This window comes from Hyaloscypha bicolor (assembly GCF_002865645.1).
Source record: "Hyaloscypha bicolor E unplaced genomic scaffold K444scaffold_16, whole genome shotgun sequence".
Lineage (NCBI taxonomy): Eukaryota > Fungi > Ascomycota > Leotiomycetes > Helotiales > Hyaloscyphaceae > Hyaloscypha > Hyaloscypha bicolor.
Genome location: NW_020194518.1, coordinates 1,709,347 through 1,724,020, shown reverse-complemented (window position 1 = coordinate 1,724,020; position 14,674 = coordinate 1,709,347). Strand labels below are relative to the sequence as shown.

General features: G+C 45.1%; 4 protein-coding genes across 4 annotated transcripts; 3 read left to right on the top strand and 1 right to left on the bottom strand.

Moving 5' to 3' along the window:
• The first annotated feature begins 167 nt into the window (after nucleotides 1-167).
• Nucleotides 168-709, top strand: K444DRAFT_184455 (uncharacterized protein). Its single transcript, XM_024870858.1, has one exon. It carries the CDS (start codon nucleotides 402-404, stop codon nucleotides 693-695), a length of 294 nt encoding a protein of 97 aa, XP_024742557.1. The 5' UTR covers nucleotides 168-401; the 3' UTR covers nucleotides 696-709.
• A 4,575-nt stretch (nucleotides 710-5,284) lies between these two features.
• K444DRAFT_625202 (uncharacterized protein) lies at nucleotides 5,285-6,550 on the top strand (the record flags this gene model as incomplete). The annotated part of the gene is made up of 8 exons (XM_024882493.1): nucleotides 5,285-5,352; nucleotides 5,397-5,445; nucleotides 5,491-5,633; nucleotides 5,696-5,729; nucleotides 5,782-5,913; nucleotides 5,971-6,042; nucleotides 6,098-6,132; nucleotides 6,514-6,550. The coding sequence occupies 8 exons, from the start codon at nucleotides 5,285-5,287 to the stop codon at nucleotides 6,548-6,550; spliced, it is 570 nt and encodes a 189-aa protein (XP_024742556.1).
• Nucleotides 6,551-9,973: 3,423 nt separating this feature from the next.
• Nucleotides 9,974-10,972, top strand: K444DRAFT_184429 (uncharacterized protein). The gene has a single exon (XM_024870857.1). The coding sequence runs from the start codon at nucleotides 10,059-10,061 to the stop codon at nucleotides 10,770-10,772; it is 714 nt and encodes a 237-aa protein (XP_024742555.1). The 5' UTR covers nucleotides 9,974-10,058; the 3' UTR covers nucleotides 10,773-10,972.
• A 2,017-nt stretch (nucleotides 10,973-12,989) lies between these two features.
• Nucleotides 12,990-14,660, bottom strand: K444DRAFT_659823 (uncharacterized protein; the record flags this gene model as incomplete). Its single annotated transcript, XM_024886394.1, has 3 exons — nucleotides 12,990-13,621; nucleotides 13,681-14,420; nucleotides 14,479-14,660. The coding sequence occupies 3 exons, from the start codon at nucleotides 14,658-14,660 to the stop codon at nucleotides 12,990-12,992; spliced, it is 1,554 nt and encodes a 517-aa protein (XP_024742554.1).
• Between the last annotated feature and the right edge of the window lie 14 nt (nucleotides 14,661-14,674).

The following is a 14,674-nucleotide window of genomic DNA, read 5'->3' as shown; positions in this document are numbered from 1 at the left end:
CCATTACAGATTCCGGTTAATTCTCGGCCAGAAGGGCAGAAACATCCGAAAGTAATGGAGTTCCTGGTTCAGAGAGGGCCCAATGTCAACGTGACAGACCCAGACAGACCCCACTTGAAAAGCGCCTTGGAAAGATCTTGGTATTACGAGTATGGTACGAGCCTTGCTAGCTGCCAGAGCCAGAACCCCTCGTGATAATTAGTCCTTTGGATATGCGTTGGTACTAGCAGCAAGTACTGGATCGAGAGCGCCGATTTTGATCATTCAACTTCTTCTATATCACCGTGCAGATGTAAATTCCTCATCAAAGAAATATGGATACGCCCTTCACGCGGTGGCAGAACATTCTGAGCTCGACGCAATTACCTTTTCGTTTCTGTTAGCAAAAGGGGCCAATACAAATGGGAAGGTGGCCGTATCGAACAGTTTTACAAGCAGCTGCTGCCTCGGAGGGTTATTCACACAGGAATATATTGGCGATCTTCCAGACTCTCGCCGAAGGAGGTGCTGGCATCAATCAACTAGGAGGGAAATTTGGATCCACACCACAAGCAGCATCATTTTATCGTCCGACGGATGCAGTGGGTAACCTCGTCGAAAAAGGAGCTGATCCAAGAACCTATGGTGGGCTATGGCCATACTCTACAAGTAGCAGCAGCTCCGAAAGACTATCAATTATCATAGCCCAATCTTGAGAGAGAATGGTCCGCACTTCCGAAGGCATCAGCTCTCGTGGACGCTGGTGCAGACGTGAACTCGGAAGGTGAGCACTGCAAGCTGCTGCTCTACCGAAAACGAAGACCTAGTTAGACTTCTGTTAGGCAGCGGAGCACACCTCAATGCCAAAGGAGGAAAGCACGGTTCAGCTTTAGCAGCAGCTGTCTGTGCAGCTTGGGCCTTCCGGGAAGCTGAAATATGCAGGCAAGCCTGCACCAGCATCGTGCCGCAAAGTTGTCGGCATATTGTTGGACCATGGAGCGGAAGTAGATAAAGATGTGATGACAGCTGCGAGGGATGCTGGTGATGAAGAGATTGTCTTGATGCTAATGGAGAAGCATGTCGAGCCTGCTATCACAGAAGATGATGGAGGTGGGAGTATGTTTGTGAATTTGTTTGACTCTTTCCTTCGGATTTGAGGGATGGCAGTGAGTACTTTCACGTGCTCTTCAGGAAACGTTTTGAGTGGAGATCATACTTGGGTAATTTTTTGATAATTTAGTTTCTACTTCACAAGTTAGTCAATGTGCGTAAACCTTTCGTTCTTTTGTGGTATTGTTTGAGTTGGTGGTGAGGAGTTTGGTAATTGAGTGACTCAGCTCCCCACCTCCGCACTGTTTTAGCGAACTGCCCTGAAATAAGTGACAGATCGTGCCTAGAGAGTGAAAAAGGTGACGTGCGAGGTAAAGGTTGTAAAATCTGGATTCTTTTTTGAAATGACCGCGCATTTCCAACCCCTGGAGTTCCTGTTGTCCGGCTGCTTGAAAGCCTCGAGGGTTTCAGTGGTGGAGGCTGTGAATCAGTGCACAGCCACCACCAATTTCAAGCGAGCTACCACCCCCGACAGTTGTTATCACTTCACCATCATAACCAACGCAACAGTCTTTACATTAAAAGTTTCTGTCCTACCACTACCGCCTTCAACGAAATATTCTCTGTCTAACAACCGGCGCAAAATGACACTCCGCGATGGCCACGGTCGTACCCCGCACGACACTTGGGAACAAATCGAATCTACCACTGTCATGCTTTGCTGTCTGCCTTGCCTTGCTGTTGTCGTCTGCGTCCAATCCGTGGGTGTAATTGTGAAAAATGCGCGGCAGCGTCGGAGGCCGGAGGAGCAATGCAGGAGAGAAGAGATGCAGAGGAAGGGAAGGGTCGAATTCATTGCCGCCGTGTCCTCTGACAAAGAAACTCAAACTTCATCCACAGAAGATGAATCCTCGGAAACAAAGGTCAAAGACTTGGATTAAGATCACAGCCCCGCTTTTCAACTTTTACCAAATGGGCGAAACTCGAACAGACAATGTTCTTCTGCAACCAAGACTTCTTGGGGCCGACGAGTCGGCGGTCGTGTTTCTGTCGTGCGTTCATAGCATAGCCATGTGCCTCGGATGCTGCCAAGTATGCGTCGGCCCAGCCATCGGGGGCATTATCAATCTCCTTCTTATTTTCAAACCCTTCCGACCCTCCGGGCAGATATAGCCCGAGGTCGAGCGAGAGTTCTTGGTTCACCTTCGGGTTCGCCATCTATTCTCGCCTTTTCAGGTTAACGACGAATTGCATAGTTGTTACAAGCGAAAATCTCACCACATCGATACCTCGCGTGTAAATATCCGATCTGTCAAGAGGGTGAGACCGCGATCTCGGACTTTCGAATGAAAATCGGGGTAGTCAATCCTCGCTCTGCGCATGTACGAGCGAGCAAGACAAATTCTTAATACTGTGCAACCTTTCAAAAACTGGTCTTGCCGTCTACGGTTCATTTTCTTGACCGCAAAAGAAGTATAAGGAATCGACAATCACGGCAGTAATGCAGTATCAGGCTGGAACGTATAGTGTTGGGGTTCGAGGGAGAACGTCCGATTATGTTTTCTGCTCTGTCACAGCCTTGGATCATGAGAGCAGATGCGTGAGCACAAATTGAGCCATGCATTTCAAGAATTCTACGCACTGTCGATGGGCCGGTTGCGGTAGCTCGAAACAGATTCCCAAGAAATGACCGAATTCTATGCTTGGTTCTTCGTCATGCCATCGATACCACTCTTCCCGGAGGCCTGAAACTGTGATCTTTGGTGTGTGGGTTCTTTGTCCATCACTGTCAATCTGATGCGGAGAGTGTAGCCAATAGAACGGTGCTGGTTTATTGCACATTTATTTGGTCTCCTCCCGAAGCTCTGCCTACCGTGTCGTCTAGAAGTATTCTTTCTCCATCGACGGAAGCGTACAAGATCCTCCCTTTGGTACGATGATTTTCGAATTCTAAATATCGTCAGATTTTCTTGAGGTCTTCTCTAATCAGTTAATCAGTGCTTTTGACTCTTGGGAGACTGGCTCTTCAATGACAAATGACTCCCAATGCTCCCCTATCTCCATCTCTCTGTGCGAGTAGATCTCGCTGCTCTTTTAATGTATTGATTAGGGGCGCTTGGGGACGCTATTGTTTCAATTGCGGGATAGTAGAACGAGATGGAATTGATACTTGGGAATTGCGAGGTGCCTCGGTACTATTGTTTGCTCTCCGATGACAAGAATCTTCAATTTTTCACAGCTCAAGCTTGCGTTAGCTGAAGGAAAAGTCCTTTGTGAGAAGCGAATAACGAAACAGCTTTTATGTGGCCGCTATGGTGTCGGACTCAATTTAGTCAATCTCGAGATGAAATTGCAGAAGGTGTGTAGTGACCGCGATTCCAGACTATGTGTGAAAGCAATCGCTTCTAATGGGTATTTATTTGGGAAATGATAGTCCAGAACAGTTGTTGTTTGGGGTTAATTAGCGACCGACGAGTAAGATTTTTGATCATCGAAAAGGTCTTCCCTTTGGGTCAAGGAATATTCGAGTATCAAAACTTTCCTGTTAGGGGTCGGACTGAGCGCACAAATGTTCTTTACGTAACCAACCCTCGCCGTTTATGGTTCCTCCCAACGAGAGATGATTCACCACGGCACCCGAAGTACGAGTGCGGGACAAGTCAAACAAGAACCTGGGAAGCTCTGAGCCTTGTTTCGCACTCGCGCACGTCTGTTGGTTGCTAGCAACCAACACTAGCGTTCAATACCGGATATTCAAACCCAGTAACCCTGCAAATTAGAAGTGTTTCGTAAGCTGCAGATACTCAATAATCATCGCAATTACGGAGGTTTCAGAGTAATCTCCGGTTAACTTAATTCTAAGGCTTGCTTTTCTTTAGTAATTACTCCCTAGTATTGTAGCGTCTTTAAGCCTGGATTTATTTTATTATTAAATAGAAAAGTAAATTAATAAAACAATTACCTCTTATATGCTTACTACTAAATAAATTACTGCGATATATAGTCTAGAAGAATCGCAAAATACAAAGCTTTAGAAAGAGTTTACGCCTTAGAGGGTAGCTAGAAAGGGCGAAAGCTAGCATCCAAAACATAGGTCGATCCGAAAATACTGCGATTTGTATAGAAGCGAATACTAGTATCTGAATGCCAGTATCGTTTACTGGTATCCAGATATATACGAAACATCTTTAGTTCTAATATCTAAAAGCTAGTATGTGAATATCGACTGAATACCTGTATTCAAGAGTTGCGAAACGGGCCCTCATACTAAGGACAGACGTTCGTAGTCAAGACGGGATCTCGTAGTGAGGACGGGACCTCGTAATGAGAACAGGATTTCTTGTTGAGGATAGACTCTCGTAATAAGAACTGGATCTCGTAATGAATACCCTATACCCTGGAGAACATTCCTGTCCTCGAGATATTGCTGAGCTAATGCTTACCCATCCGTTCATTTAAAGACCCCCGGACGTCCGAGGACCGTCTTCGCCCCATAATTCCGTTACGGAATAATTACTCCGCTTATTCAATGTCCTAGGTCTGAATTAGAAATTTAGGTCAAGGAGACATTCGTGGGGAAAGTCTGTGAAAGACTGAAACTGCCTTTGTATAGAACATGCACTCGACACTCTAAGCGCGCAAAACTTTGACATCTTGGATTTTCTAAAATGTATACCCAGGGCAGGCTTTGAATGTACGATAGTTCGGGAGAAGCTCCTGAGACTTTATTACTTAAAACTTTAATGATCGATTAGGCTCCAATCCTGCCTAGTAATAGAGTGACTGCATCTGTACCGCCGTAGATCTGGTGTTTTCTCGAGATAAAACAAAGTCGATCCCGCCAGTCAGCTTATCCAGAAACTCCTTCTCCTTTTGTCACGGCAATCCGATGTAAACCTTATCTTGTGTCCTGCAAATCCATCTAAACTGGACACTGCAAGCCCCCGCCAAAGTAGGATTGAATTGCGGGGGCTTGGTGATGACCTAGGAATAATGCATCCGAGAGCCGTTCACAGGGCGAGACACACGCATCTCTCTATCAGTCAGATTCTCGAGCCAGGTCATGTTTGGACTTTCTTGCAAATTCCTCCAATCAGCACTTCAAACGAAGTTTAGCGAGGCCAGAAAAGGGGACCCTTTCAAATGCGGGGCAATTGAGTGGCTATGCGTATGGCCATAAAATACAAGTGCTTGACTCCCCTCTCCGCAGCTCTAAAAAAATCCAACGACCAAGCCATATTACTGTATCTGCATCATGAGATTAATATCTATTTCTCTTGCTCTGATGGGCCTGTTGATCCAACAATCCTCTGCAGTGACTTGGTAAGGTTCCTATTCAACTTCAAGAAGCATAACTTACAATTCAGGTATTTCCTCCAATGGTACACGCCGACCACTTCTGCACAATTTCAATCGGTGAGGCCCTTTCTCCATCTTGCAGCATGAAGCTAAGTGATATAGTTTTCGATGCAAATGGTTGCTCCAAATCTCCAGCAACCAGGCGTGTACTATCTATGGCCGGGTCTTCAAGATAATTCTCTCACCGGTGTCTATCAAGAAGTCCTTGACGGCGGGTCTGGGGAATGGTGGATTGGCCCGGGATGGTGTTGCAGGCCAGTCCTTTCTCTTACAACCCTTGTTCGTCCTGCGTATTGACGTCTTGCAGCAACCCAAGTCTCGCATGGGGATCAGGATTCAATGTAAGAATTTGCTGAATTTCTAAATGCCAACGGCATTGATAGGAAGGTTTAGGTCCCGAATCAAGATGCTGTCCAAATTTCTATGACTAGGAATGCGGATGGCATAAACTGGACTTCGAATCTCACGATGGGCTCTTCGTTCGTTAGCAATTCTTTCCCTCTTGCATATAAGAACTTCAACCAGGTTGGTAATCTTCACTTCAGGAGCACGACAATGGAAGCTCACTCTATACCATTAAAGGCCCTTCTCGCAATTGAGCTCTACGACCTGACCTGGGATTTTGGCAAGTTGGTTTTCAATAATGTCGTTATGGTACGATGTGCTCTCGAGTCACAAAAAAAATGGCTAGCTGCTGATGAATTGATAGGTCGTGAACACAACAGCGACAGCGTGGTGTACAAGGTAAGAGACACAAATTCCAGGTTGACACTTTTTTGACGTGCGACCAGTGCACCTGAGAATTATGACTCTGCGACAAACTATACCTTGACGGGAGTCAAAGCCACTGTCTCGGGCGGCTTAACTACTTGTACAATCTCACAAGTTGTTATGTGGGGACCTGCTTAAGAGCTATTGGGAAGTATAGGAGCCTTTTTGTGCGTTAACGCTATTTTAGCCTTAGAGTAAACACCGTCAAAATGGAGGAAAGAGAGGAGAGGGGAGGAGAGTGAAGGAGCTCATCTACACTCATTTGAAGCTAGCGAGAGGACGCGAGTTTAGCTAAAAAGCTCCACCCCCCAATTCTCTTTCAGTATCATAGGCAAATACTACTGAATTCCGTAGCCAAACACCGGCGATAAGTATCCCAGAGGCCTACTAGCTTCTGGATGTAATGAGTAGTGTTGAATCGAGATCATCCTTCAAGGCTCTTATCGCTCTTGCCTATGACCTTGCAAACACCCTTCTCTGCCTACACTCTATTTGTATTTGTCACGGGGACTTGCGGAGCCACACATTGTATTTCACTTTAACGTTAATAAAGTCGACTACTCTGGGTTCTAACTCTCCGGGGTTGAATTTGAGCGTCCTACCTGACATGGAGAATCCAAATTCTGTTTATGAAGGCTAAATCACGATCAGCCGAACATAAAAACGAGTTTCACTGGCAGCGGACAGGCACGAAATTACTCTTTGTCAGTCAGCTTTTTAGGGAGTAGGAGCAGAATGCCATGCCCGAAACGCTGGACCATTCTTGCAAGCGGCTCCCCCAACTGTATCCAGTACTCGAGGAATTCCTTAGACTTCTCCCGCGGGTCTTTCTCCTTGTTGCTCATTTGCTTGCCCTTCTTCCTGCTCATCTGCTCGCCCTTATAGCTACTATTTGGCTGCCTATAGATACTATATCTTATTATCAGCTATTAGATCAAGGCATTATAGCAAAATTTAAGCTTTATTATTACAAGATGTGGATAGTATACATGATCAGGGAATATGAGGCCGAATGAGATCCTGATAAGACAATTCATCTTCTACAAGCTATTTGGTGGTCATTTTTAGTATAGAATTAAGATTTGAAGATGTAAATGATTGCAAATTGCTTTGCAAAATCAACTTGTATTGCATATGAACACGATGGTTTTGGAGAAGAAGAAATAGGCGAAGAGAACATATTTGCAATTGGCATTGTGGAATTACTGGCTGAGATTGACGAATTGGGAAATCTACCTGCTTTGTGAGATTCAAGCGGCTAGCTCATGAGAATTTATTGCACTAGAAGGGGAAGAGTTATTAAAAGACGGTGGATTTATGAATATTCTAGATGCAATTGTTAATAGATATACAGAGGACGACGAGGTGAAATCAGATTATTAAAGGTGAAGTGGAAGTAGAGAAGACTTCAATTCAATAAGTAATCAAAGGAGTGGAGGACCTAAGATTATATGAAATTTACTAATCTAATAGAGATATGGAGGTTATTAAGGCTATAAAAGTTGTATTAATAGCTATTGATCTTTAGAGACAGCGAGGTTTACAAGAGAAGAGTATATTAACGTATTTAGAGGCGTTAGCCTCCAAGGAGGGGGTGGGGGTTTATCCTAGCCATGTGCAATAATATCTATATTTAGCGTAAGGATAACCTGCAATATCTCAGAGAAAGTCGGTCCGAGGGCAATCCTTATATTGGATTATTGCTGTCATCAAGTAACTAGCCATCGTACTAATTCTGGCAGTTCTAAAGCTTATCTCCACTAATACTAGGATCTTAATAGGCTAGGGGCACGCCGTCACGCGCCTTCGGCGCGCAACGGCATGTGGAGCGCATTCACGTGTGGAGCACATTGTGGTACGGCAAGCCGTACTCTATCCAAATCGCTTTGTTTTGACAGTTTTGAGGTTTTGGTCACATGACAAAGGCTGGGGCCTTTTGCACGTGACTTGCGGGAATCACATAAGAAAGCTGGCTTTTCTGTAGTTCTAGACAACAGTCCCTCCTTCATATTCAATCAATTGAGCTTTTGCACACTGCACACTGTTTATGCTTTACTGTTTAAGCCTTTGATCCTGTTGTTTTGCTCTCAAGTCACGTTTTGTGCTCTGGTGTACTTTATGTGGGTTTTTGTCTTGTCGCAGTTTCCCTCCCACAACATTCACGTGCGGAGCGCATTCACATACAAAGCGCTTTTATATATAGAGCGTATGCACATGCCTTAAGCGTATGCGCATACTTTAAGGATATACCTTGAGCGCACGCGTGCGTGCCTTGAGGATATACTTCTTAAGCGATTTTAAGGGTAAGGGAGGGAGGTGCTTCTGGCCCGCCTTTTGTACGCACGCCGGGGGCTAAAGAATAGCCGAAAAGGAAAGCCTTACTTTACGATAAAATTGCAGAAATTAGCTTGCTAAGTGAAGGGGAAGGAGGCTAGAAGGGAATCAAATCCTTAAATGCATAAGCACCCTCTTTAGGTTTGCCCTAGAAGGGTGCTTATGTAACTAAACGAGAGTCGAGATCAAAAATTACTGCTTTGGGCGTCCACCCATGTTTTAGGAATGCTACGCGAGCAAAATAGGGGTGTTGCAGGGGTGGGCAGGGGCACACTGATTTTCCTTTCAACAGTTTTTGCATTTGTTTTTGCTAATATTTACAGCTCCTGGACTCACCTGCAGCCCACCAGACACGCCGCCACGGGTCCATATTAAGATCAATGATTGGGTCAACTCTCCCTGCCTTGTCGCCTATCTCTACCCCATAGCTGCTCGCGCCTGTAAAAATCCCCTCTGAGAGGTCGGGAAGTCGCACAGCCACCGCCGAGATATCTGCTAATCGTAGGGCCCAAAGTTGAGTTAGCGTAGCGCTAGACTCGTACTAAAATTCGCCACCTCCAATCATACCCCATATATACTCTATTTGCGTTCTATATTCTACATTTGAGCTTCCTGAACGGGTTGCTACAGACACACGTGGCGCACTAATATGTTATGTTAAAGAGGGTCGTCTGAGATTTACATACTCTATTTCATGTTCTACAGTTTAACCTCTTGCTAGATAAGGATCCTTGATTACTATAGCCATAACTACAACTAAAGAGAGGACAAATCTGAGCTATTTGTGGAAATAGGGTAAGGCAATAACGGTATCTGGCCATCGAAACCGAGACTAACTGGCTTCAGATTTTCGAACCACAACGGAGAAGCCGCGTTTTTAATCATTACAGCCTCGGCTATAAAATCGCTTGAGAGTTTGTACAGAGATGTTCGTCGCGATCGATCCATATCTAAAAACGTTTGTTTCAGATGCTCCGTGGGCGGGTAGAATCAGCTCTGAAATTTCTACTGATTTTTGCAGCAGATTGCAATTTAAGTTTAACTTATACTTTTTGTGTTTATTAAGTCTGTAATTGTCAAGGAGCGTGCGGCGTTCTCTAGTTATTATTGGCGGTGGAGATCGAGAAACGCAAAAGTTGTTCTAGATTTGCTAGTGCGAGGAATGTGTTTATTAATTTTGTAATTGTCGAGGAGCGTGAGGCGTTCTCCTGCTATTATTGGCAGTGGAGATCGAAAAACGCAGAAATTGTGCTAGGTTTAATGGTGCTAGGCAGGATTATAGTTCAGTCTCATAAACTCACTTTATGGCACGACCGCAGCGGAGGCACGAATCCACTCTGCTGGTCTATAAAACCCCGTGGAAGCGCTCTCAGAACAAGAATTGTGCAACATCACCAAAGATACAAGATCAGAACGAGCATCCATTTTCACTGTCAGAGAACCAATCCGAAAAGTTACTACATACTCCAAGCAGTAAGTCCTCACAGTTGTCCTTGGTCCTGAGGGCCCGCCTTGATGAGATCTACACGGGGGTTTAAGATTTGCTAACGTTCACTGGCTAGATCATGAAGGCCTTCAGCACCACCCTCCCGATCGCCGTGCTGGCCCTAGCTCCGAAGGTCTCGGCTCTGTTTCAGCTCGAGGTCGAGTACAGCGACCTCATGGTCCCTGTCGGCAACGTCAACCTGTTCCACGCTGTGTGGGAGGTACTTTACACCCAGTCTGACCAATACGGCGGGCTGTCGGATCTCACCTACCCGGCCTACACAACTAAGTGCGGTGACCATGGGGCGGACCCCGATCTCAGTGTGACCATCCAGCTGGATGGTCAATGGGGTAACGTTGACAACATCTCTGGGTGGACGATGAGGGATGCCCTGGTCCAGGCCGCATGGAAGACGGTGGACGAGCTATCCAAACCGACAGGATACGATGTTTACACCGAATGCTGGGGCACCACGTGGCAGGAGGGGATCCCATATGACAACAACGCACCGTGCGGGGCACCGAATAAGCCGAGATGCCTCTGCGACATAATTTCGGCTCAGTGCCTTAATCATTCGTGGGGACACCAGATCCCTTCGAAGGTGAAGGTGCAGACGTACGATAATAATGGAGTGCTTCTTCCCGACAATTATGTGATGACTTTTTCATCCAGTTCCAGTCCGGCAGGGGGTGGATGCGGCAAGTACGGAGCGATAGCTGAGGTACTCGCAAGCTTCGTGCCAGGGGTAGGTCCCTTTTTTGAAAAGGGAATCAAAATCGCCTGCAGGCAGTAGAAAGTCGGAGGATAGGAGACTCTGAGTCGCAGATTGCTGAATGGACTACTGAGCGACATACGGGGAGACAGCTGCCGGACTAAAACCTTTCCTTTTGTTCCTGTTGGTAGAGGAGGACTTTGTGCTTCATCGCTTTAGGGCCATTATAACTCAGAAATTGAAGGCTAGAAGTACTCATATTGATATGAAAAATAAAAGTTACCCCGCTTTTTAGTATTCCGCAGTTTTGCTGAGATACGCTTTCAAAGGGTTTGGAAGTCACTATCTCTCAAGCCGATCAAACCATGATGCAGTATCTCTGCTGGAGGAAGCTGACAGTTAATCAAGCCGTGCGGTTCGTGAGACGCTACTCTGGATACTTTCGTGTCACAGAGAGTATTTATAAAGCCCAACGAAAAGTGGTCCGTCTATAAAACTACGAAGTACACCGGACGCTCTTTGGAAAACACGGCCAAAATTTCGGTGACTGCCCGGCCTAACTCCTCTTAACGTTCGGCCAAGGCTTCCGATAGTGCACCCAAGAGTCGACGGAAGTTAAATACAGGTAGATTTACAACACGTGAGTCCAAAGGTCACTTCGACGCCGAAGTTATGTCGTGGACCCTGCTAAAGCGAGATGCAACGTGACGGAAAGCCAACCGGAACAGACATGCCATCCTATGTCCTTCCTAGGGCTTGCTAGATGGAATTGGCTGCTCGCTACAAGTTATAGCGCATCATCCCGTTTCTATGTCTACTGTAAGAGGGAAACTGCGACAAAACAAAAACCCACATAAAGGGCAGCAGAGTGCAAAACGTGACTATACACCGAAAACAAGAACATACGCTACAAAACAGGAGCAGTGTACGATTATAAAAATGTCAATTAATTGTTAGGAAAAGCTAATTATAGTTTAGTTATTACTGTAATGGGGATATAAAACAAGTAGTAATATATAGAGAGTTAATGGGCTTCCATAGTATAGAATTACAGCGTACGAGTGAGACGTGAAATTAGTGAGTAAAGGTTGGTTGACTTCTAAAACAGAGAAGGAGAGAGGGGTAATATAAGCGGACTGCGGACTGTATGGACGTCCGAAGGTCACATGACAGGACCACGTGACCAGTAATAAAACCCCTACCATATTACTAGTTTAATTATAAGCTATAATAATTATAATATATTTAATATTTTAAAAGTATATTAATAATTCTTATATATTATTATTATTATTATTATTATTATTATTATTATTATTATTATTATTATTATTATTATTATTATTATTATTATTATTATTATTATTATTATTATTATTATTATTATTATTATTATTTATTATTATTATTATTATTATTATTATTATTATTATTATTATTATATTATTATTTATTATTATTATTATTTTATTATTATTATTATTATTATTATTATTATTATTATTATTATTATTATTATTATTATTATTATTATTATTATTATTATTATTATTATTATTATTTTTAGAATTTTCGAAATAAGTATTTAAAGCCTTTAAATCTAATATAACTTATAGAAACGAAATTCTCTTATATAATTAAATATTAAAATTAATAATATAAGAATTAAGAACTTTAATAAAACTAAATATTAGAATTACTATTATAATTAATTTAGGGTATTTAAAGCTTATATATAAGCTATTTACTATTATAAAATAATAGTTATTTTAGTATTTTAGTACCGTTTACCAGATTTATAGTACTATTTACGTGACCTTAGTTCAACAAATTCTCTTAATCTGCTCCAGGGCATCTCGCATCTCGCAGAATCAGATATAAAATACCAAGATCGACTGCTTCTCCTATAATTAATCACTTCATTGTCTGTTCAGCATATTTCTCTTCTCGACTTCACTGCCACCTCTAATTTTCATGCCTCTCTGCTCTTGTACCCCTCTTTCTTCCGCCGCCTACTACCTCTTCAGAACCATACCTAATCATGTGCTTAGCATCGACAATACAAGCGGTAACATCTTAACTTACTACACAGAGCATGGCAACAAAGGGAGTCCTAGTCGAGAGCTGTACTTGGAAACGAGGTGCATGGCAGTATGGCCAAGATCTCTGAAGTTCTCCTCGACTCATTCAGAAGCTGCCAACTGTAGAACCCGGGGGTCGACAGATGGCGGTTTCCCCAACGGGGGCTTATTTTGGGACCGTGGGTGCCACATTAAATGTGTGAGAGCCACAGTCACTTCATCCAATATCGAGTCGAAATTCCGGCTTCTTGGTCGTTCTATTCTCGCGCATAAACTCCACCATGCCATCCCAGATATACTCAAACACTTCTTCGTCAAGAGAAGAGCTCGGCGCTTCGGATTCAGTTTCTTTCAGCGGAGTAATCTTTATCTCGTGGATGGAACGGTCGAGTTGTTTACCACCGCTCAGCTTGAAGATGTGCGGCTCGAGATAGGGGATTATTTCGTCGCCGTTCTTGGTGAGATCTAGAGGCAAGAGTCGGTTGCCTGTGCCTTCGAACGATAATTGAACGAGCACGGTGTCTAGTTTGGAAGACTTGGTCGTTCTGGTGGATGATGCTGACCCAGGACGGGATAATTCCCGCTCCATGATCGAGGCGGCGGGTTGGGTCGGCGGTGGGTTGTTGAATGATGGTGGCCCAGAGTTCATAGTAGCAGTCCTCGCAGATGCCCGAAGGGGGATACGGCTTTGTGATTGTATCGGGCTGTCGTGGATACTGTGTATGGAAGTAGCTGATGAGGCCTGGTAAAGCCCCAGCTGTGGAGGCGTTGGTGCGGGGGGTGGCACTTTTGCAAGCTCAAGTGATAGCGGAGAGCTCATAGGTGCTAATGTCTCGTCAGTGATTATTGCTACATTGAACCATCAAGCAAAACCAAGTACGAGAATGAAGGGATACTGCGCTACAAACCTTTATCCTGTCCGCCCCTGGATGGCTGCCTCCTATAGCCTAACAAAACGTCCCCGTGGCGTATCAGTTCTGACCGAACTACCCAGAATTGCTTATAGGCTGTTCCTTTATCCCCAGGTCGATTCCATGTGAAATGGACGTGTTTAGAGACATCGATTATCTTGCCGCCAAGCGTAATTTTCTTCGGGGGTGTTGTCCACTTTACTGTCAGGCCCTGGAATCGCTCGAGTTTGTCCTCCCCAATCAGATATTCCTCGGAGCCGCTAGGGCTCGCCATAAACCAGACTGGCTCCTCCATGCCATATACAATAATCCAATCGTCGCTCGGATTCCGCTGTGACTGCGGTGATCCGCTTGCCGTGGAACTTGGTGTAGGTGGCCCTTGACCGCTACGGCGGTGATTTCGAGGTGTCGTCGTCGCGGATTGCGGTGGAGATCCTCTGAGAGTCTTTAACTCTTCCCACCGACGATCCTCTACCAGGCCCTTGATTTTGTTTCTGGACCCTCCTCCGAGCCGAATACAGTTGCGGTCGACTTGCTGCTGAACTAGTTCTATAATATCGCATGATCCTCTCTTGCACAAAATCTCGACGGCGTCGTCGGGATAGATGTCAACGAGGAACTTCGCGTAGCTGTACGCGTCCGGGTCCGAGGGCGCGCTCATAATCAGCGGATCGAGGCGGATCGGTGGACCTCGCGCCTGGAAGGCTGCAGCAGGGCCTGGCGCGGGGTCTCTGTGGCTGCCCAACAGGCAGGCTGTGAGTGACAGGCGATGACACAGCTCTAGGTGGCACTTACCTGGCTGGACGAGGATGGCCGAGGATGGCCGAGGATGGCCCAGCTCTGGGGCGTTCGTCCTGCCCCACGTGCAAGGTCGAACTTTTGTTCAGAGAAGATGGGATCACAGCGGACGGAGCCATTCCCATCCAAGATGCGGCTCGTCGGGCGTCGGGGCGGGAAGCCTGACTTCTGAGACACATTTTGAGCCAACCTG

Bases quoted from the DNA above. Each gene is read 5' to 3' on its own strand.
- K444DRAFT_184455 (XM_024870858.1), top strand. From the start codon at position 402: ATGGGAAGGTGGCCGTATCGAACAGTTTTACAAGCAGCTGCTGCCTCG.
- K444DRAFT_184429 (XM_024870857.1), top strand. From the start codon at position 10,059: ATGAAGGCCTTCAGCACCACCCTCCCGATCGCCGTGCTGGCCCTAGCT.